Here is a 22065-nt window from a genome sequence, read left to right as displayed (position 1 = left end):
CATTCTTTAATTAGGTCAGACCAATGGTCTGTACCACCTAATATGCATCTCTGCTAAATAGCATACAAATATAATCTGAATAAAACAAAGTAGGATTCTTTTGCATCAAATTTAAAACACTGGTAAAAATTAACAATATATCTTCTGAATATAGGTTAAATTCACAAAGCAAAACTGAAAACCACAATCAATGATATTCTCTGATCTAAAAATTCTAATTTGGGAACACAGCTCTAAGAAATACCTGAAGAGAAAAATAAAAACTTTTTTGTACATAAATGTAGAAAGTTGAGTCATTTAGAAGAGCAAAATTTACAAGAAAACCAAATCCTCTAGTTAAAGGTCATTACCATGGGAAGGGGGTATATTCTATACATGCAATTTGGCATCTACTAAACCAAGACCAAAGGCATGGTGTGCTCTCAGCTCACCTTTTTCTGGTGCAATTCTTCCAAGTTCTTCTCTTGTTTACTGGCCCTTCAGAATATTTCATTGATTGCTATACATTATCCTAAGTATGCTAACTTCACATACTCTATTTCTAATGACCAACCATAATACAGTCACATCCAATATAGTAGATCACATCTCTGAATAATACTCAACAGATAAAAGAGAAAAGAGAAGAGAACAGTAAGAATGATAATGGGAATTGGGGAAAACATCCGGACCCTGGTCAGGGAAGAAAGAAAAAAATGAACATTTTTTCTTTTATTTTTTTCTTTCCCTTCTTTTTCTTTTAAATATTTTATTTATTTATTTGAGAAAGAGAGAGAGAGAGAGCCCTCTCAGGAACCCAAGTTGGTGGAGGGGCAGAGGGAGAGGGAAAAGCAGACTCCTTGCTGAGCAGGGAACCTGGAGCAGGACTTGATCCCAGGATCCCAGGATCATGACCTGAGAAGGCAGACACGTAACTGAGCCACCCAGGTGCCCCAGAAAAAACTAACATTTTTGGTGTTCATGGCATACAGGGGGATGTAGGTAGATGGTGCTTATTTCCCTACATCTCCAGGAACTCTTAAGAGTCAATCTTTAAGTGATGATATGTAGCTAAATTTTATGTAATCCCCCAGCATTTCAGCAGAGGGGCCTTGTAAGGACTTGAGAGGATGTGCTTATAACAGACATCCAAGACTCCAAAGGAGGAAATGGCAAACCCCATGCCCTCTGTCATTGCCAGAGGAGAATACTGATATTACCTAGTCATCCAAAGAACAATTTCATTGAAATTGGAGTCTGTTATCTCTGTGTATAGACTATCTCAAGTCATCCAAGACCAAACATTTTAGATCCATACCTGTGCCATTACCAAACTCGTCATGCTAAGTGTCTGGATTTAGGACAGATCTGAATTTGTCTCTGTTCTAAGATCTATTACCCGTGTGAGCTCGAGTGAGCTGCTCACAATTCATCTTGTAATTTTAAAAATAAAGGCATATTAAAAAGTAGGGCCTTATTTCACAGTACATTTGTAAGAATTACAGAAGAAAACATATTTTTAAATTCCTGACACAGAGTAAGCTTGCAACTAATGTAAATATAATTCACGTAAAATGCATGACTGCTGGGTCGCCTGGGTGACTCACTTGGTTAACTATCTGCCTTGGGCTCAGGTCATGATCCCAGGGGTCCTGGGGTCCAGCTCTGTGCAAAGCTCTCTGCTCAGCAGGAAGCCTGCTTCTCCCTCTCCCCTCTGCCGCTCCCTCCCTTTCATGCTCAAGCATGTGACTGCTCGCTCTCTCTCTCAAATAAATAAATAAAATCTTAAAAAAAATTGTTTTTGGACAAGACAGTGAGTTAGCACAGATCACTGGTTTTCTTCCAAGATCAATGCTGGATTTGTTAAGAATTGAAGAGCTAAAATAAAAGATATGCTAAACCCCTGGGGGAGGGAGAAGGCAGAGATGACCTGCTAGAGGAAGAAAATGCCCCCACTGCCACCATTAGGGGATAGGCTGGGAGAGAGCTTCTGAGTTGAGGTCTTTCCTCCTCCTTTGCAGCAAGCTGGGAAAATTACTGTGTGCAAGTAATTACCATCACTCATTCATGCCCTGTCTCATTCCCATAGCCTGCCCAGCTCCCCACCTCTGTCTCGATACACTTGTTTTTCTCAACTTTCTCCCTATCCCTCAAGCACAGAATTGAAGTGAGCTGGCTTGGAGGGTGGGAGTTATATGGAAAATGTATAGATTTTTAGACCTATAGACTTTCGATTGAAAATTCTTTCTATGCTTCTTTAGGAAAGTGTTAAAGAAGAAAAGTGACAATTTAAATATTTTTTTCCCTTTGGCTTATAGCAAATACTGTCATAGTTGTACCCTTCCAGCTTGTCCCATGCCCCCTCAGTATCTAGCTTTCACACTGGTGGGCACGTGACACACAGCTTAACTGAACTGAACTACACACAGACGGACCAAGATTCTTCTCACTGCCTCCATTCTACCCACTTCTCCAGCTTCAGTAACAAGAATGAGAGGTGTTAGGAAGAACATACTTCAGCGATGAAGGTCTCTGAAAATGGAAAAAGCACACTCAAAACTAACTTTGAATTCACGAATGGATAGGACCTAACAATTTCTCTTCTTTACTTGCCAGTATGCCCAACTAAAAGGGACTGTGAACAATAATGAACATTATTTATTTCTCTGTGCAACTGAGGATCAAGTATACCTTAATTTATCTTAACCTTTATTGAACAAATATACATTCAGCATCATAGTTCTATCAGTGAGTTGCCTATATTTATACTTCATCCACTGCTACTCCATGAAATATCTACCTACCTACCTGTGTCCATTTTTAAATCTAGATTCCTCAAATTTTAGTAAGGGCTCTGGGTACAAATTTAAAAGTCTTCATCTCTTAAAAATTGTTAAAAGTGTGCTTAGAAGTATAATAAAATTTAGTTTCTAATATTTTAGGTCATTGTCATATTAAAGTTAATCTAATCCCATTTTAGATGCTCTTGGGATTTTCATTTACATATGGGTTTATTTAGATAGAGCTATTAGAAATATTATCCTCTAGGAGTAGATACTAAATTAAGGAGACATATAAGAAATATTTGTGTATGATAATTAAAGTTAATGATAAATAATGCTTTTAATAAATACCTATATTAGTCTAAATTTATAATACTACCACATGCAAGGAATTACTATTTAAAAGGGATCACCAGGGGCACCTGGGTGGCTCAGTGGTTAAAGCCTCTGCTTTTGGCTCTGGTCATGATCCCAAGGTCCTGGGATCAAGCCTCACATCAGGCTCTCTGCTTAGTGGGAGGCCTGCTTCCTCCTCTCTCTGCCTACTTGTCATCTCTCTGTCAAATAAATAAATAAAATCTTTAAAAATAAAATAAAAGGGATCACCAGTCAAGCTAAAACTTCTGTAAATGAATTCCCTTTACCAAAAATGTGTACGGTTCCTAATAGAACAAGCTTATTATGTTATAATAGAACAAGTTTATTATGCTATAATAAAAATAAAAAATAAAAAAGAATTTGTTAAATTATTTTCATATGAAATGAAGAAGCCACTATTTCAGAAAATGAAACATCTATTCAGTTGTAAAATGAGAAAATATAAACATAAGTAATAAAATAATAAAATTAATAAAATAAAATTTAGAATCTGGAAACTTCGTTTTACACTTAAATACTGGTCGACTTTCCCTAAGATTTTATGACATACTGCCTAGAGAAAAGTTAGTAGTTACATCAACTGGTACTTAATAGACTTGGCTATAGCTGATTATGTCACTAAAATACATTTGGAAATAGAACAATTTGTAAATTTAGTCTAATGACTAGCTGTTGAAAACTCAGTAACACTTACATCAATCACTGGCATCTAACCAGGGTGTGCCCTGGGAAAATGGTACTAAGAAAGCAAGGCTTATCTTGAGATTCTTTCAAACTGCCCCTTTTTTGTCTCTGTCTGTCTCTCTATTTCCATGGCCCTACTGCCCAGACTTTCCCAAGGGACCCAGTGTTCTTAAGTTTCTCTCTTGTCTACACCCACCCTCTTGTCTTGTCTGCATTTTGGTCCCATAGTCTCCAACAAATTTCATTTCTAGATCCAATTCTTCATTATCTTCTCCTATCACATGCCATCAGCTGTGTATTTTCATTCCAATGTAGCAGATGGATGGTGTTTTGAAAAACAGTATGTTAATAATGGATCATTAGTTTAATATACTACCTCTTTCTGGAAATACCTCTACTTTATGTGTCTCCACAGAATTTTCATTTAACATCAGCTGTTTACTATTAGAAAAAGACATGGGGTTTTGAAGTCTAAGGTGTATAAAAGCAAATTTAAAACTTACAAGTTAAAGCATGATTTGAACAACGCATTTCTAAGGTATGCTTCAACCAATGTATGTCTGACTACTTCTTTTGCTATGCATTTATTTTCTAAAAGTACCACATGATTTCTGCACATTCTCACAACTTTCCTGACTGGATTTTTGCATGTAGGATGATTCTACTCACGTGTTCAGGTGATACCAGAAATGCTCCATATTGAAAATTCAACATCTCCTCTCTGTTCCAATTTTATATCATAAACGACAAAATTACCTTCACAATCTTTTAAGTTCACTAATTTGAATACTTGTTTGTGTCTCTTCCTTTGGTCTTCACATTTATCTGACTTTTAAAATGCTTCTAATAATTTCTTTGCAACCCCCTTTGAGGTGTCTCTTTTTTTCTTTTCTGTTAATTAGACCATCACCCTCCCATCCCTCCATCCCCAGCCAGGTCTTTCTTATACTGAAAAAACTTCCAAGAGTTCATGAATTAACTCTCCAGATGCCAGAAGAAAGGTTGAACTCATCCAATAAAAGGAGTGTATTATAAAATGAGGAATAAATTTAACATTTAATTATTTATGGACCACACACTTAAACTGGCTTACTGTGAAGGAACTATTATCACTCCTTCAGATTTATAACCTCATGTTATCCTCATAACAATCCTACAAAGCTATTACAATCCTCAAAGATATTATGATCCCCATTTTACAGATTAAGAAATGAGGCATACAGAGGTGAAGTAAGACCCACAGTCTGTGACAGCTGAGAGGTGAAGGGACCGGAACTCTGAAACAGGCTGTAATCTCCTGGTTGAGGTCATATCCAGTGTTTACCATGTATAGTTCTCTGCTATCTGCCAGTGGTTCAATATCCCATTACCCAGAGCAATTTTAGCAGATTCGAAAAGTATTATTTCACATATAACTTATACTTACAAGGAATTTCCCTGTATCCAATCTCCAAAGCATGAAAATAATTCATAAATTCCCTAACTGGAATTTTGAAAGCTTCAAAAAGGCCCATGTCTTCAAAAAGTCTGTATGATACCTATAAAGAGAAAGACAAAGCTTTATAAAAAACATCCCTCAGTATGTATCAGACACAAAAGGAAAAAAAAAAAATTAAAACAAATAACTCCTGGCCAGCAGAAAACTTACAGGGAACAGTAAGTCAAGTAAGTACTGAAGAACTCTGTGTGTCTAGTTCCTGTAGCCCCTGACCTCAAGGGGTATTTAATCTGCTTTTAAAGGTGTAGACATTCAACCAAGAAAACAACCCAAACAACAGTATACACTACAGAAACATATCAAGGCACTCCACTGTGTGCTATCAACTGCTAGAGAATCCTTCTTAATTCCTCCTTGTATAGCGCATACTACAAGCACTAATAAATAAGGAAAAAGCCTTAGTTTGGTCCAATTTTCATTAAAGAAAAAAGAAGAGGATAAAGGATTCAGAGTTGTACCTTACTGAATGAAGCGTAAAGGGAAAGAATTATGAAAGAGAGAAAAACAGTTACTTCGACTAACTATATAGAGAAAACTGATTTATTCTAATGCAGTATAAATAACAACATCTTAAATTATTTTTTTCCTAGCTTGTCTTCTCTTTCTCCTCCAAGTATACATTCTCATCCAATTGCATTCACACCTCTGGTGACCCAAATCCAGTGAACACCTACACCTATGATTGGCATATTTGATGTGCAAATGATGGAGAAAAAACTGATAAAGGCACAGAAGAAGGTAAGACATGTGAATAAGAGAAATGCTTATTCACATGTCAGAACAGAGTATAGCACCATGTCACAAAGGCACAGTGTTGGCTATACCTCAGGAAACTTTAAGAATTAGTCATCATTTTTATTATCTGCATCTCTTCTTAAGGTTGTCTTGAAATATTTCCTCTCCATCTTTGATCTGCCATTTCATAGCTAAATTCCTATCTTTTGTTACTGACTTTGAATCTATTTAAATTCAGTGATATTCCTTTAATTATGTACTCAGTGTTTATCACGTATATTATATCTATATATACATGTAAATATTTATACACCTATATAGAGAACTATAATGGAATTTCTATCTAAAATGAAATCAGAGGATATAAAACAAAATAATCTCACCCATGTGTCCTCAGAAAAATAAAGCTCAAGGACCAAGAGACTGATTTCCTGTAAATGACTGATTTTTAGAGAAGTGATAACATTGGAATTTTCTTTAAATGATAGGGGGTTGAAGAGGAGTTGCCTTATATCAACCTTGGGAAGTCGTATTTACACGGTTTCCAGAGGCATGAACAAGAAACCATCCAGATTGGGCTGGTCTTCCAAACTAAGTGGACTTGAGCTTTTTTTCTGGTTTTGTCTGCTCAGGGAATTTCAAACCTGGTCTCCATTGGGTTTTGACTTTAACAGACTCTAACTGAACTATCCCCTCTTTACATTCCCTGCCCATAATTATAGCCAAACCCAAACCCTCAAGAGAGTCACCATAGTTTGCACATCCTAAACTGCAGTTCTGCTATTCCTGAATAAACTCATCTTTTTACAAGTTTGAGTTTGCCTCATTATACCTATTTAGGCTGACATAACTACAAAGGAGAGTTACTCATTCAGCATACAACTTCTAAGTGCCTACCACGTTCCAGACACTGCTCTGTATGAGTCATATATACAGGGGAACAAAACAAAGATCTCTTCCTTCAGGGAGCTTAGAGTCTAGCAGGGGAGGGCAGTACATAACAGATGTAATAAGTAAGGTATATACTATAAAAGGAGTAGTAAGTACTATAGAAGAAGAAAAAGGAGAACAGACTAGAGGACTGGGAACACAGGGAAGCTATAGAATTTGCTTTTTTTTTTTTTTTTTAAGTTTGGTGGATAGAGTAGGCATATCCAGGTGATATCTGAGCAAAGAACTGAAGGAGATGTAGATTGAGGTACATGGCTATCTGAGAAAAGAGGTTTTCCATATGGAGAAAAAGGCCTATGCAAAGGCCCTGAGGTATGTCTGCTATACTCAAGAAATAGCAAGAAGGCCAGTGTAGCTAAAACAGAATGAATGAGTACAGGAGTAGAATTTAAGTTTGCAATAACACAGTGGGATGGGGCAGGGTGCAATCTTGGAATCTGACAGCCAAATTGATCATTGTAAGACTTTTACTCTAAGTAGGTAGGAAGATGCTGAAGATATGGGAATAGGGAAGTAACTTTATCTTACTTTTTTTCTTTTTAAGATTTTATTTATTTATTTGAAAGACAGAGAGAGAAAGGGAGCCTAAGTGGAGGGAGGGGCAGAGGAAGAGGGAGAAGCAGATGCCCAGCTGAGCATGGAGCCCAATGCAGGGCTCCATCACTAGGCCCTAGGGTCATGACCTGAGCCGAAGTCAGATGCTTTCCTACTGTACCACCCAGATGCCCTTATTTGACTTATGTTTTAAAAGGATCACCAGAGCTGCTAGGTTGGGAACAGATTATATACTATGTACATCGACTTCTGTATACTTTTCTCCATTCTGAATGACAAGTTTCACCCTCTTTGTGTCTAACATACCATTCCCATATCCTCTCTTTAAAAATGCAACAGGGGCACCTGGGTGAGTCAGCTGATTAAGCGTCTGACTCTTGATTTTGGCTCAGGTCATGATCTCAGGGTTATGAGACCGAGCCCAACATTGGGCTCATGCTGGGCATGGAGCCAGCTTAAGGTTCTCTCTCTTTCCCTCTCCCTCTCCTCCACAACTTCCCCTGTTTGCTCTCTCTCTCAAAAAAAAGTGGGGGGAGGCAACAGAAAGTGAAGCTTATGGTTTTTGTAATATTTTAAGCTATTTGGGGGGGTTATTTCCTCTTTACTACTGCTTTGATCTATATTTGAATTCTTGTTTATAAATACCTAATGGATTTAACTATACTTGTAACTTCAGTGACTTGTCCAAGATCACACAACAAACATTATCAGAACCAGAATTCAAGCCAAGCCTTTGGCTTCAGATTTTGTACTCTAAACTACTTCAAATCCTACCACAGTTATTTGAAAAACAATGTTATTAGGATTGCAAATGACCTAAGTTTCTTACTATTCTCTTAAACATATGACAGATAAATGGAAAAATTAAGACGACAGAATATTTTAGAGTATGATTTTAAAACAGGAGTACTTTTACCAACATGCTGTTAAAAAAAAAAAAATCAACCACCAATAATTTAAACTCACAAATAAAGATACCATTAACCAGGTAAATATTGGTAACCAGAAAAAGCAAGCACTATTCTGAAATCTGAACCATGTCCTTTTAAATTTGTTAAAATAAACATGATAATCATCAAAAAGGCAGTCAGTATACTGAGACTGAAAAGTCATTTCCATTGCACATATGTCTCTTTAAAAATCTTTTGAAGTGAGACTTTTTCTGTGTAGTTTCAGCCAGAAGGTGATTTCTCGGAATGTTCAAGTTAATTCATCTCAGCTGTCCCAAAGTCTTACTAAGGTGAAAAAAATATGCCTTTCACCCAGTAAAAATATGACTTTGTGCTTATAAACTCAAATCAAAGAGAAAAGCCCATAAAGTTTTACTCAGCAAGACAAATAAAACTGCATTTTCTCAAAGTTCAATGTTTTGTAAACTGGAAAGATAAACAGTGAATGACTAAGTCTCATATAGTTATGTATTTCTTTTTTGGAAGGTGACTGGAAGAAAAACACATTAGAGCATTTTACTGCAACTTAATTGTTCATTATATCTAATCTTTCCCTTGTGTACTCAGGTCCAGGACTCTTAGAAAACATTTTGCCAAACAGCCCATCAAGTTTCACAAGCCCACACCCCCCAGCTCCCAGAACTTCAAGGGGAGGCTGGTAGAGGAACAGTATTCACTACACTGTCACTAGGGCTAAAAGACTGACTGCTACAGTAACTACCTTCCCAGTGTTTGAAGACAGAATCAGGAATATGTTTTACGGGGGCGGGGCAGGGGGGAGTGGAGAAAGAGCTGAGGGTAAATGAAGGACGAAAGTATGGATTTTCAATATGGCTATGTCTGCATTCAAATCATGGCTCCGATATTTACTCTACCACTTCAGATGAAAGGCATATGCTCTTTTAAGCCTCAGTTTCCTCTTCTGCAAAGTGGAGATTAAACTATCTGCATCAAAGTTCCTGAGAAGCAAGTTGTAGGGTTTCCGGGAGTGTGTGACATACATATCTGATACAAAACAATGTGAACTTTTTCTCCTAGGAGCCACACTCTGCAGTGGAGGAAAAAAAAGGCTTCCCCAGGGGTCTGTCACCTCTTTTCCAGGCACCATTACAGGAGTATTTCCAGGTAAAATCACTCCCTCAGAGATACAGCCTGCATGTGTTTTCAGAAAGTGGGATACAAAACCGGAAGGTTTTGTATCTAAGGCTAAGGTGGACTGGATAAAAACAGCTGTCCTTAGATGTCGGAGTTAATGTAGAGCACGAAATCAGCCATAATACCTGTCTCGCTAAAATATAAGAGAGGCCCCTGGAGGGGACGGAAGGTTTCGGGAAGGGCATGGGCCTTCGGAATGCCAAGGCCTACAGGAACCCCCTGCTGTTGGAAAGCCACAGGGAGTTGCCTTTCTGAAGCTTTCTCAGCCCAAACAGCCTCTCTGAGATCTGAGAGATGTACGCATCGTCCCTTAGGCTGTGTTTAGCAGAACTCACAGAACATGCAGATTAGCATATCCTATCTTTTCCGTAGACAGATCTTCCCAGTTTCAGTAAGAAGACTTCTCACATAGCACAGGCCTGAGAAACAGTAATGAGGATTTGTGATTATCCTGAAGGACCAATAAAAGTGGGAGCAAAGAAAGGCAAAGGGTCCTCATCTCTGAGCATTGACGCCTTTGCCTTCTCCTCTCTTTCACAGCGAAGTTTTGAAGTAGTCTTTCAGCCACAGGTACAGGGACTGCTGGCCATTCCCTGGCACTTACACCTGTCTTCAAGATCACCTAGGGTCCCTGGGTGGTACAGTCGGTTAAGTGTCCAACTCTTGCTCTTGGCTCAGGTCCTACAAGCTCAGCATACAGTCTGCTTGAGTTTCTCTCTCCCTCTGCCCCTGTCCCTCCCCCCCATGCCCACTCACCTGCTCTAAAATAAATAAATAAGTCTTAAATATTAAGAAGTACTTAAAAAGGTCACCTAGCATAAAAGGTGCTGCTTAGCACCAAGGATAAGGAAAGAGGAAAAATGGGATCATTAACTTCAGTAAAAGTGCAAGCGTTGTCATCCTAGTCCTTTAGGTATTCATGGTCAGGAGAGTCTAGAAGAGGCAACTACATGTTATACAGACTTTGTAATTATTTTGAGCTTCATAATCTATCAATCATTTTAGCACACTGCTTTTGTAGGTAGCAAGTTGAATTGTCATTATTTTGACCTGTATTTAATTTCTCTATTAGTCTCTTTCAGGCAGAGGGATATACTTTTCTTCTTGAAGGTTAGACTAACACTTTGTGCAAATGAGAAACAGAGGAAAAGCCCCCTCCATCTTCCTCCTCCAAACCTTCACGGATCAGGAATCCTCACCCTGAAGCCCTAAACTTAAATACTTGCTGGAACGTCTGAAGAAAGCCTATCTCTGATGCACGGAGTAGAAATCAGTGTAACAGTGATTTCTCTTCTAGTGTTTTCCAGGGAAGCGTTCGTGGCTCCAATAAATCTGGGTCTTGAATTCTCACCTAAATCTTATGTTAGTTTGGCAGTCTTCAGCTACTCTGCAATGATATTTATTCCATCTATGAAAACACTCCTGAAACATCTTTACATAAGCTGATATTACTGCATCTTCCCACATGAGTGTGTATTCTGATAGATGTCTGATGATAGAGCAAATCCAGTGTTTTGTTTATTGAGAACAAACATGTTCAAATTTTTAATTTCTGTGTTTTCTCTCTCTCTCAGGGAGACAGTTTAAGTGTGGGAAGCCTTGAAAGTAGTTTAGCTGAAGGAAAAAATACAAAAAGTCTCCTTGAGTAGCAATAGTTTCCATTCTGTATTTCTTGTGATACAAAAAGGTATTTTCTACATTAAAACACAGAGAACTCTATTTGATATGTTTCTCACAGCAATAGAAGGAAATGTATTTCTGCACAGCATCTTACTTTTGGGAAGACCTAAGCACCATAATATTCAAAAGTTTTAAAGGTGCCTGGGTGGCTCAGTTGGTTAAGTGTCTCACTCCTGATCTGGCAAATGTCATGATCTCAAGGTTATGAGATGGAGTCCCACCTTGGGCTCTGAACTGGGCATGGAGCCTGGTTAAGATTCTCTCAGCCTTGGGGCGCCTGAGTGGCTCAGTTGTTGGACGACTGCCTTCGGCTCAGGTCATGATCCTGGAGTCCCAGGATCGAGTCCTACATCAGGCTTTCAGCTCCATGGGGAGTCTGCTTCTCCCTCTGACCTTCTCCTCGCTCATGTTCTCTCTCACTGTCTCTCTCTCAAATAAATAAATAAAATCTTTAAAAAAAAAAAAAAGATCCTCTCTGCCTCTCTTTTGGTCCTCCGCCCCCCCAAAAAAGTTTTTAAAAATAGTCATTGGAAAAAATTACACATAAGAAATTGCTGCATATGATTTGGCAACTTTCTTCTTTTGAGGGCTTGTATCAGCTTTGCTTTTGCTGAATTCTATAAATTTCAGATGTATTTCTCCATCTTACTGGTGTATCCCTGCTCTCTTCCAGTTTGTCTTAAAAACTACATATTTTAATTGCATACTATGGTATTCCACTCACTTCCAGTTCCAATTTTCTTTTTTTTTTTTTTAAAGATTTTATTTATTTATTTGACAGAGAGAGATCACAAGTAGGCAGAGAAGCAGGCAGAGAGAGAGAGAGGAGGAAGCAGGCTCCCTGCTGAGCAGAGAGCCCGATGTGGGACTCGATCCCAGGATCCTGAGATCATGACCTGAGCTGAAGGCAGCGGCTTAACCCACTGAGCCACCCAGGTGCCCCAATTTTCTTTGTTAACCCAACACGAAGGAATCTGGAGAACACTGGGTACTTAAAATAACCTTTCTCCACCCAGTACCCACATCAGTGTCAAGCATGGACACAGCTTTAACCAACCAAGGGATGTTTTTTCCTACATTTCAAGTCAAACATATTGGGGTGCCTGGGTGGCTCTGTCCATTAAGTGTCAGCCTTTGGCTCAGGTCATGATCCCACATCCTGGGATGGAGTTCTGTGGGGGGCTCCTTGCTCAGTGCAGAGTCTGCTTTCTCTCTCCCCTTGCTGTTCCCTCTGCTTGTGCTCTCTCTCTCGCTCACTAATAAATACATAAAATCAAACATATGAATAGAGTCAAACATATGAATAGATTCCTTACCTGACTAAGAATACGGCCACATTTTCTTCCTATTTTTTCCACCAAATCGAAAATTGGAAAATTCCAAGTATTTAGCTGCTCCATAATTGAGTCCAAGTTATCCATGACAAGAGGTTCAGGAGCAAGAATTGGCTTGTCCTGTGATGAACATGAAAATATTTTAAGAACAAGCAGTTTTTCTACAAAGCAATTTGTGCTTTGATAAGTTCAACTCAACAACTGAGGTTACAAAAATAAATGACTTAAAACTTCAGGGTAAATGAGTGATCCTTAAAACAAACAAACAAACAAACAAACCAAGATGAACAAGACACTGATTGCACCATAAGGAGGAAAGGGCCTAATGCTGTTTCCTATCATGGCTTTTGCATATTAGGTGCCTGTCCATTGCTGGTTCATATATGCTACAAAAAAAAAAAAAAAAAAAAAAAAAAAAGGATGTTTCTTTCGTAAGTTTATGTATCTGCTATTTACCTACTGTGGAGTTCCTAAATAAAGATTCAAGGACTTCAGGACACTCTGAAATCTTATGTAAATTTATCTCTTTATGCGTTTACATAAATTTTTCTGGGAGGGTTCCTGGCTTACACTGAACTCTCAAAAGAAACCCATGAGTGGGGAGAAGGAGTTAATCACTCCCGACTTTACTTGGCTAAATTTATATTATTGCTTCAAAATCAGCATTGATCCTGTGGGATGATAACTGCCACATTTAACTTAGATTTTAATTTAATTCATGTGATGTATGGTTCCCAAAGAATCATGTACTATATTAATGTAAAGACATTTTCTAATTGGTCCAACATGAGGACATTCTTAAGAGTACCTTTACAAAAATAAATAAATAAATAAAGATAATGAGGATTAGGAAACATACAAATTTATCTGGCAATCTCTTTAAAAGTATAAATGGTAAGTCAGATAAATGAAAAATGATAATGGCAGCAATTGATAATTACATGATAGCCAACTATTTTGTTTGCTATATCCCTGAAATTAACCTGACATAAATATACACTTTCATCCATTCAAATTGATCTCTATAAACACACAAAGTCAGTTCTCATTTAATGGGTAGTGTGTCAGTATAAACCTAGTTTAATATAATAAGGAATATAAGTACTGGCACACTTTCTAAATGAAGGAGGTACTAGAAAAAATGATTGCAGATGCCCTAAGACAACTTTTGTCAGTTTTGTTGATTGATACTTATAAAATATTGCTTCCCTGGATGAAATAAGTTCTTCCTAGACATACCTACAACATGTTCAGATTCTAGGATTAAGAAACACCTGTAATCACTTCTGGAGATGAATGCTTGCATTTTTTAATCATTAAATAAGAGAACCATAAAGAGATCAAGAAAACTTGGATAAGGAAAAATTATATTGATACACAGGGGTATGGTTACAAGGCATGTATGTTCCAAAAGAGAGAGATTTGTAAATTTGTTTCGAAGTCAATTCTGTCATAGAAAACATGTCATAGAAGACATGCAATTTCTTAAGTTAAAGGAATGAGCAAAGTGATATGGGGCTACCAGGAATATCATGGCCTCAGGCGCGTAGGGAGCACAAGCAGAAGCTTTCCTCCTAGGCTCTCTCAGGCACTCAGTCTCGTCTTCATTCTGTACAATATCACTGCTGTCACTGTTGTTGTTGGTTTCATAATCAGAGGTAACTTGAGTAGTGTCATCTGTAATGGAAAGAGAGCAGCTTATTAGGAAACTTGCAAATGGACACAGGGGTCCCATTTGAGTGAATATTCCTAAAATGCATATGGCAAATACCATGCTTAGGGACATTGCTTTCATGAGCTTACACACCAAGAATGTAAGATCATAAGCTGGGAAAATGTACTTAAAAAAAATTATTTATTAGCAGAAGGAAAGGGAGAAGTAGGCTCCCCTCCAAGCAAGGAGCCCAATGTGGGGTTCAATCCAAGGAATCCATGATCATGACCTGAGCTGAAAAAACAGATGCTCAACCAACTGAGCCACCCAGGTGCCCAGAAAAGGTAAACATTTTGTAACCCAATGAAATAGAGAGAATTATGATCTGTGATTTTAGGACATTCAATAATTCCTCCATAACAATGCTTAGATCAGCAGCAGTTTATACTTGTTAAAAATTCCATAACTTTGTATTTCTTTTTCCTTTTTGCATTCACCCAACACACAAAGCCACCGAATAGCTAAGTCTAGAATGGGCACATGGAAGAAGAAGTAGACACCCAAGCACTAAGTGGTCTGCAGGACATGGCATATTAGCTAGCATGTACTTAAGGGCCTAGGAGATCCCCTGTATCCAATCTTGATCCCTAGGAATCTGTGGCTTTCTTCCTTACCTACGTCTTCCATTGTCTCCCATTTCAGTCAGCATTAAACTACGCTAACTAGAGACCCAGTCAGATACTATCAAGTGTCTGTAGAACAGGCTTTTGGGGCAATGACCTCAAAAGAAGTTTCTCATGACTGAGTAAGTGCCCAAATGGTTCAGTAGGGGAATGCCATGTGCTGGATACCACCGAAAGCGCTTCATTTGTGCTAACCCATTTAAAAGTACACAATCCTATGAGGCTGGTTATTATTGCACATCACCACATTTCTGATGTGCTCACGTGCAGAAAGGAAACTGAGGCACAGAAAAGATAAGTAAATTGTTGAGGGCATACAGCTAGTAAATTTTGCCACATGAGTTTGAACTCACGAAATAGGACTCTAGTTCCTACATTCTTTACTTTTGATAAAGTCAAGCTTTTTTTTTTTTCCTATAGGGTTTTCACTAGGATTCCTATGCAATCTTTGCCTTCCCCTAAAGCACAAACCTATTTGCTTTCAGAAGCTTTACTGTTTTAGCTTTTACATTTAGGTCTATGCTCCATCAAGGATGATGCTTCATATGGTGTTAAGTAGGGGGTGAAATTCATTTTTTCCAACTCTACTGGAATGCTCTGGCATCTCTGTTGAAAATTTAATGGGGCTTTTTAATTTGGGGCTTTCCATTCTATTCTATTGGCTCTATCTCCTGATCCTCAAGCTTGCACCACACTATCTTGATTACTACAGCTGAAGTCTTGAAGTCAGGTAATAGATTTCCTCTAACTTTGTTCTTCTTTCTCAGTTGCTCTGGGTATTTCTAGGACTATTGTATGTCCTCATACATTGACTATCTAATTTTTCTTAAGTTGCTAGTGAATAATGTCTTTTGTTATGTAGCCTAGTGCCATCAAAAGTATCTCATAGAACTTTTCCAAAGACCCCTTTTTCTTCCAACTTTCTCGTGCAACTTGTTCTATATAAGAATGAGACACAGTATGAAGATGAACTTGCCAAGTTTCAATCCCCGAATTTGTAGGAAAAAAAAGTGACGAACACTCCAAGGCCATAGTTCCATGTGAAACAACAAAGGTGATAAAGAAATTCTCCCCCTATTGTATCCAACTCAGAAGATTCAAAGATGATCAGGGACATAAGGAAGGGAATATTCTGAGTCTTCAGAAGGCTACAATATCAGAAAAAATGTTCCTTTTGAGTCTTCCTTGCCTATGTCTCCTGACCTTTGTACACTGCCATTTTCATAGGCAAATAATCAAAATTTATTGAGTATAGGTCAATAGACGCTGAAGTAGATAATTAAGAATCATTCTTACATAGCTTTATCACCCTCAAGTCTACAGTCCAGAGAGGCCAGGTTTTTCCTACCTTGTAATCTTTCAGCATTAACAAAATAAAGTCCCTACAGTTGCATCAATAAAAATAAAACACTAATCGTTATAGTAATGGCAGCAAACATGAACTATTTACAGTGACCTAGATACTATAAGTCCTTAAGTGATTTTTAAAAATTGCAGTACAGTTGACATACAATATTATGTTAATTTCAGGCATACAACATAGTGATTCAACAATTATATATATTATGTAATACTTCCGGTAAGGGCAGCTAACATATAGTTATTACAATACTACTGACTATATTCCCTCTGCTCTTCCTTTCATCCTCATGACTTACTTATTTAGAACTGTAAGCCTGTACTTCTTAATTCCCTTCCCCTAACTGCACTTTTACAAGTTTGTTCCTGTTTGTTTGTTTTCTTGCCTTCATGTATAGATGAAATGATAGGGTATTCCTCTTTCTCTGTCTGACTTATTTCACATAGCGTAATGCCCTCTAGGCCCATCCATGTTGTCACAGATGGCAAGATTTGATTCTTTTTAATGGTTGAGTAATATTCCATCATATATTAGGTATCTTCCATTATCTCGGCTCTAGTAAATAATGCTGCAGTAAACATATAAGTACATCTATCTTTCAGAATTGGTGTTTTTGTTACATGTTCCAAATAATTTAGCTCTTACAATAATCCTGTTAGGGAGGTGCTATTATTATCCCCATCTACGTATGCAGGAACTGAGGCACAGAGATTATAAAGTAGTAGGCAGCTGAATAGGATAAAACCAGGATCCATTGCCTGTGTTCTTAACCTCACCATGATACTGCCTCAAGAAACAGCATTTTTGTATACTTATAGTGATCTCAACAGGGTATTTTCTCAGTCTGCAACAGAGACCTCCAGAGTATCCTAGAATGGACAAGCTTCCAGGGTCCAAGATAATAGTTCTATATAGTTCTATGAATAGAGTAGAACCATATAGTTCTATGTATTATATAAAATGACATCTAATTGAAATATATATATATATTGAAATATATATATATTGAAATATATATATATTGAAATATATATATATATATATATATATATATATATATTTGTGGATAGGTATTCAAAACAATTTTGAACAAAATCATATCCATGCTGAACTTAAGTAGTAGGATTAGGGATGATTTTGCTTTCCTTCACTGTCTTTTTACACTTGTCATCTAAAAACTCAGAAACAGGGGCACCCTGGGTGGCTCAGTCAGTTGGGCGTCAGCCTTTGGCTCAGGTCATGATCCTGGAGTCCTGGGACTGAGTCCCACATGGGGCTCCCTGCTCAGCGGGGAGTCTCTCCCTCTGATCCTCTCATTCTCTCTCTCACATTCTCTCTCTCTCTCAAATAAATAAATAAAATCTTTAAAAATAAATAAAAAAATCAGAAACATATGTTACCTTTTAGATCAGAGGGGTAAAAACACAAGTGATTTCCATGTTGAGGAACAGAATGCAAACAGAATTACCTGTTCTGCTTGGTGTCCGAATGGCTCCACTGCTCCCCTCCAGGGGCCCGTCTGCAGGATTCCCTTGGGGATACGGTCTGCCACAGCTGAGAAACAGTGCAACAGCTCTAAGTTTATTCTCTCTTTTCAAAAAATCACAGGCACACACCGTCTACATACACATGAAGGCAGATAATGACCAAATATTTCTACTTTCCACTTATTTGATTAAAAAAATTGCTTTGCTTTACACATAGATGCTGATAGACTGTTTTCTTTTTAGCAAGAGTGTAATCATTCTAAAGGATCAGAAGCTTCACTCATCACCCATCCTCCTCCACAGTCTAGACCACATTTGAAACCACTTTTGTTACATTACTTAGAGAATCCTAGGACAATCTGCTACCTGCTCATAGTAGTGACTTTGGAGGTGCTGAGGCATATTTAGTCAAAAATATCTTCCCCAATGCATACCCTTTGCACCTGCCTAAAAGTCTCATTAGTAGATTTATTTCTATGGGTTAAGACATTTTATGCCCAAAGAGCCCTTCAAGACTGCATATGTGGAGATAGAAAGACAGTATGCTAATTTTCTTTTCTGCCGCAAAATAAAAATTAATTCCTTTTTCAAGACCAATCAGTCACCTGCTAAAGCCCAAAGGAAAGGAACAAAGTAGAGGTACATTGTGATAGAGAGGGAGTGGAAAATTGGCTGCACAAATGCTAGCTGAGAAAAACGGGCCAAGGGTGTACACTGTGAGTAATCTAGAAAAATGAGCATCCGCATAGTCCTGGCTCTTTAACAGAGGACATTGGAGAAGGTGGGATACTTTTGTTTTCTCAACAGTTTTGACTGCTTTAAAAATTAAAAAGTAACCCCACAAATAGCCTGGCAAGTTTCTTCTCTCACTTATCTTGTTCAGAAACTCCATGGTTAGATTTTAATTCTGCCTTTTGCTTCAGGGTTCTTTTCTTCTGCCTAATATTACAAACGGTCTCAGAGGGTTTTTGTTTGTTATTTAACCACAAGGACTCACTCTAAAAGGAAAAGAGGAATGGTTTATAATTTACTAAAGGTCTCATCACTTTTATTTTCCCTCAATTGTGCTTATATATGTGTGTTGTAGATCTAAGCATCTGCCAGTTAGAGATTATTTTCATCCTAAGCAAATTTATTTTCAAGCCTTAAACATAAATAGGGAAGCATCCCATGCAAAATATTTCTAATTATGAGACCCTATCACTTTGATTTAGGGAATCAAAAGAAAATGACAGACCAAAGAAAAAAGAAAGCAGATACAAATGATGGGCTTACATTCTTGGGTGACACTTGGTAAATGGAGGGTTTATTAGTTTTAAGAATTTTCATTGCAAGATAATACTTAAAAGGAGCACTTAAATTAGTAGCTCAAATATACTACATCTTATGCCAAAAAAACAGCTTGTTGCATAGACATTACAGCAGCCAAAAGACTGGGATTCAATGCCAAACCCTTCGAGTTCAGCAAGGGAAACCACAATAATTAGTCGTGTGTTTCTGGAGCTCTCTGTGCCTACATGGGTGGCTGCCTTGAAGGCAATAATAGAACGTGGTTTGAATTACAGATTTATAAAGCCCAAACAAATAAAAGACACACTACTGGATTTATAAACATTACTGAACAAGTCGGCAGTGAAATTCTCTTGTTTTTCTCCAAAACTTCTTTTATAAAAATCCATTACATTCTCTAAGAGTACAAAAAATAGACCATGAGGAGAAAAGCTATGCAAGTGATAGATCTTTTTGGAACATCTCTGCTTTCTTTAGGCGACTTATTTCCCACATGTTTGGAGCCCACAGTGGGAGAGTCTCCCTAGAAATGCTGGGAGCAGATGTCCTTGATGTCAATTACCCCATTGAGCTACATCTTGGCTTGCAATGCATAGCACAAAAACATGTTTCCTAAGGATGGTCCACCATAGACTAGCTCCATGGGCAATTACTGTGTGTTAACCTAAATAAATTGGTTCTGTGGTCAGATAAATTCAGAAAAGGCTACCTGAGCCAAAAACCAAGAGGTTTGCTTTTTGCAGGACTTCTCAGAGCTTTTAATAAAGTGATGTATGCTGTGAATCACCAAGGGAAATATGGTATGTGTTTTATAGCAGATCATGGTTTGTGTATGTGTGGGGAAGGGGGAGATGGGATTAATATTCCACAGAAATTATTTTATTAAAAAAAAGTCTCATAGAGAGGGTCACAGAGTAACATCAGGATGGTAAATTAATTTTCTACTCTGGCCCTAGACAAATAAACTAACAAAAATGATTTCCGCTTTTAAAATATCTGTAAAGAGAAAACAAGTATATATAAAGATTAGAAAAAAGAGCATTGATTTAGAGTTTATGACTAAATGATCTGAAAATGAAATCTGTGAAGCGTAAAACTGAATATAGTAATCAAATCTAGGTCTGAGAACTAAGAGGTGATATTAGATGACCAGTATGTAAACTCATTACTCCAAATGGTTATCCTCATTAACCTCAGCAAAGAAATAGCATTTTGTTCAAGGCACTCTCATGACTACACTTAGCATAAAAGCACTTAACTCTTCGAGTTAAAAGAATAGTGTAATAGTATTATATTATTGTAATTATTATTACTAGTTATATTACTAGTAATTATTATGTACTAGTATTATTGTAATACTAGTGTAATTCCATCCTTCAAGATGAAGCTATTACCAGAGAACAACAATACAGTAATCAGTAAGAGGAGGTAATTCCTTCTTCATGACCATGTTGTCAAAATAATTATTCTTGCTATGTGAAGCTTTTTTTTCTTATCATCTGTGAAAAGACAATGCTTCCTATTTCCAATTCTATTTAAAAATGATAGAGCAGGGACGCCTGGGTGGCTCAGTTGGTTAAGCGGCTGCCTTCGGCTCAGGTCATGATCCCTGGGATCGAGTTCCACATCGGGCTCCTTGCTCCGCAGGGAGCCTGCTTCTCCCTCTGCCACTCTGTCTGCCTGTGCTCGCTCGCTCTCTTTCTCTTTCTCTCTGACAAATAAATAAATAAAATCTTAAAAAAAAAATGATAGAGCAGTACAAGCCAATTGTTTAACTGCCTTCAGAGACCCATTTCAGTCCAACCATAATGTGCCATGTGTTTGCTGAGCATTTTTATTTACGTATTCATTTATTTACTTATTTATTTTAAGATTTTTAAGTAATCTCTACACCCAACATGGGGCTCAAACTCACAACTCTGAGATCAAGAGTTGCATGCTTTTCTGACTGAGCCAGCCAGGCACCCCTATCTGCACATTTTTAAAGTGGGGATTGCAAACCGAATATACCCTTTAAATGGAGATAAAATCCTCCTTGAAGAGCAAGTAAAAAATATTCCAACATAATATATCATATTAAATCACTTGATACGATTTTTTAATTATATGCTTTATGCATTCTCCATTAGTAGGCAGAGGAAATACACAACTACTTATTTTCTATCACCTCCAAGGTTAGCTGTATGGACTCTAGGGACTCTATTTCTATTCACAGGAAACCACGGAAAAATCAAGTTTCTGTTCAACAGAAACATTAACCTATACTTACTCTCATGTCAACTTCTTTGGCAAACCTACATAGAACTGTGTGGACTGGTGAGGAACACTAATAAGAGTTTTCGGACGGGTGAACATCTAGTTAACAATGTAAAAGCCTTACCTGCTACATATAACAGGTGGAGGGAGGATCTGAGGAGACAGGTCGGGGGCACTCTGAGTATAAGTTAATGCCCTGTGAGAACCCAGGCCCAGTCTGGCAGTTGTGTTGGCAGATTCTGGAAACCGCACTGCAGAAATTTTGCTGACTGGGCTGCTGGCAGGAGTCCCTTGGGGAGGTGAGGAACAGGGCGATGAAAGAGGTGAAATTTTAGCTAGGGCACCTAGAAAGAAAAAGAGTCTTTAAATCCCGAAATCAAAATTTTTTTTTGAAATTAAAAATCACAACTCTTAAACTTCACCTCATACCCCCAGTGACTCCACCAGGATCACGTGAGCACTCAGACTGGGGAGCTGGCCCTCTCTGAGCCCATCTGGAGACAAGGTGTACAGTGGGGCGTCTCCACCGTGTGAAAGGCAAAGAATGAATCATCATTAAAAAATCAGTGGCAATGTTGGCAAATCCAGTTGAAGCCTTGGTGTCCTGGAATAACTTCAGGACAGAAGGATATTATTTTCTCCTCCCATTTTTG

General features: G+C 37.9%; 1 protein-coding gene across 3 annotated transcripts in view; it reads right to left on the bottom strand.

The window, feature by feature from the left end:
- PDE3A (phosphodiesterase 3A) overlaps positions 1 to 22065 on the bottom strand; it is a 324042-nt gene that overhangs the window by 18053 nt on the left and 283924 nt on the right. For all 3 annotated transcript variants that reach the window (XM_044229305.1, XM_044229307.1, XM_044229306.1), the window contains exons 6-10: positions 21537 to 21756; positions 17848 to 17933; positions 14205 to 14359; positions 12665 to 12802; positions 5251 to 5362 (exon numbers count right to left, since the gene is read on the bottom strand). In XM_044229305.1, the coding sequence (XP_044085240.1) occupies positions 5251 to 5362; positions 12665 to 12802; positions 14205 to 14359; positions 17848 to 17933; positions 21537 to 21756 (711 nt within the window). The remainder of the gene's footprint in view (positions 1 to 5250; positions 5363 to 12664; positions 12803 to 14204; positions 14360 to 17847; positions 17934 to 21536; positions 21757 to 22065) is intronic.

Source organism: Neovison vison, chromosome 12, assembly GCF_020171115.1.
Source record: "Neovison vison isolate M4711 chromosome 12, ASM_NN_V1, whole genome shotgun sequence".
In the NCBI taxonomy this organism is placed as follows: domain Eukaryota; kingdom Metazoa; phylum Chordata; class Mammalia; order Carnivora; family Mustelidae; genus Neogale; species Neogale vison.
The sequence above is the reverse complement of the archived record's forward strand: the minus strand, read 5'-3'. Positions and strand labels throughout refer to the sequence as shown.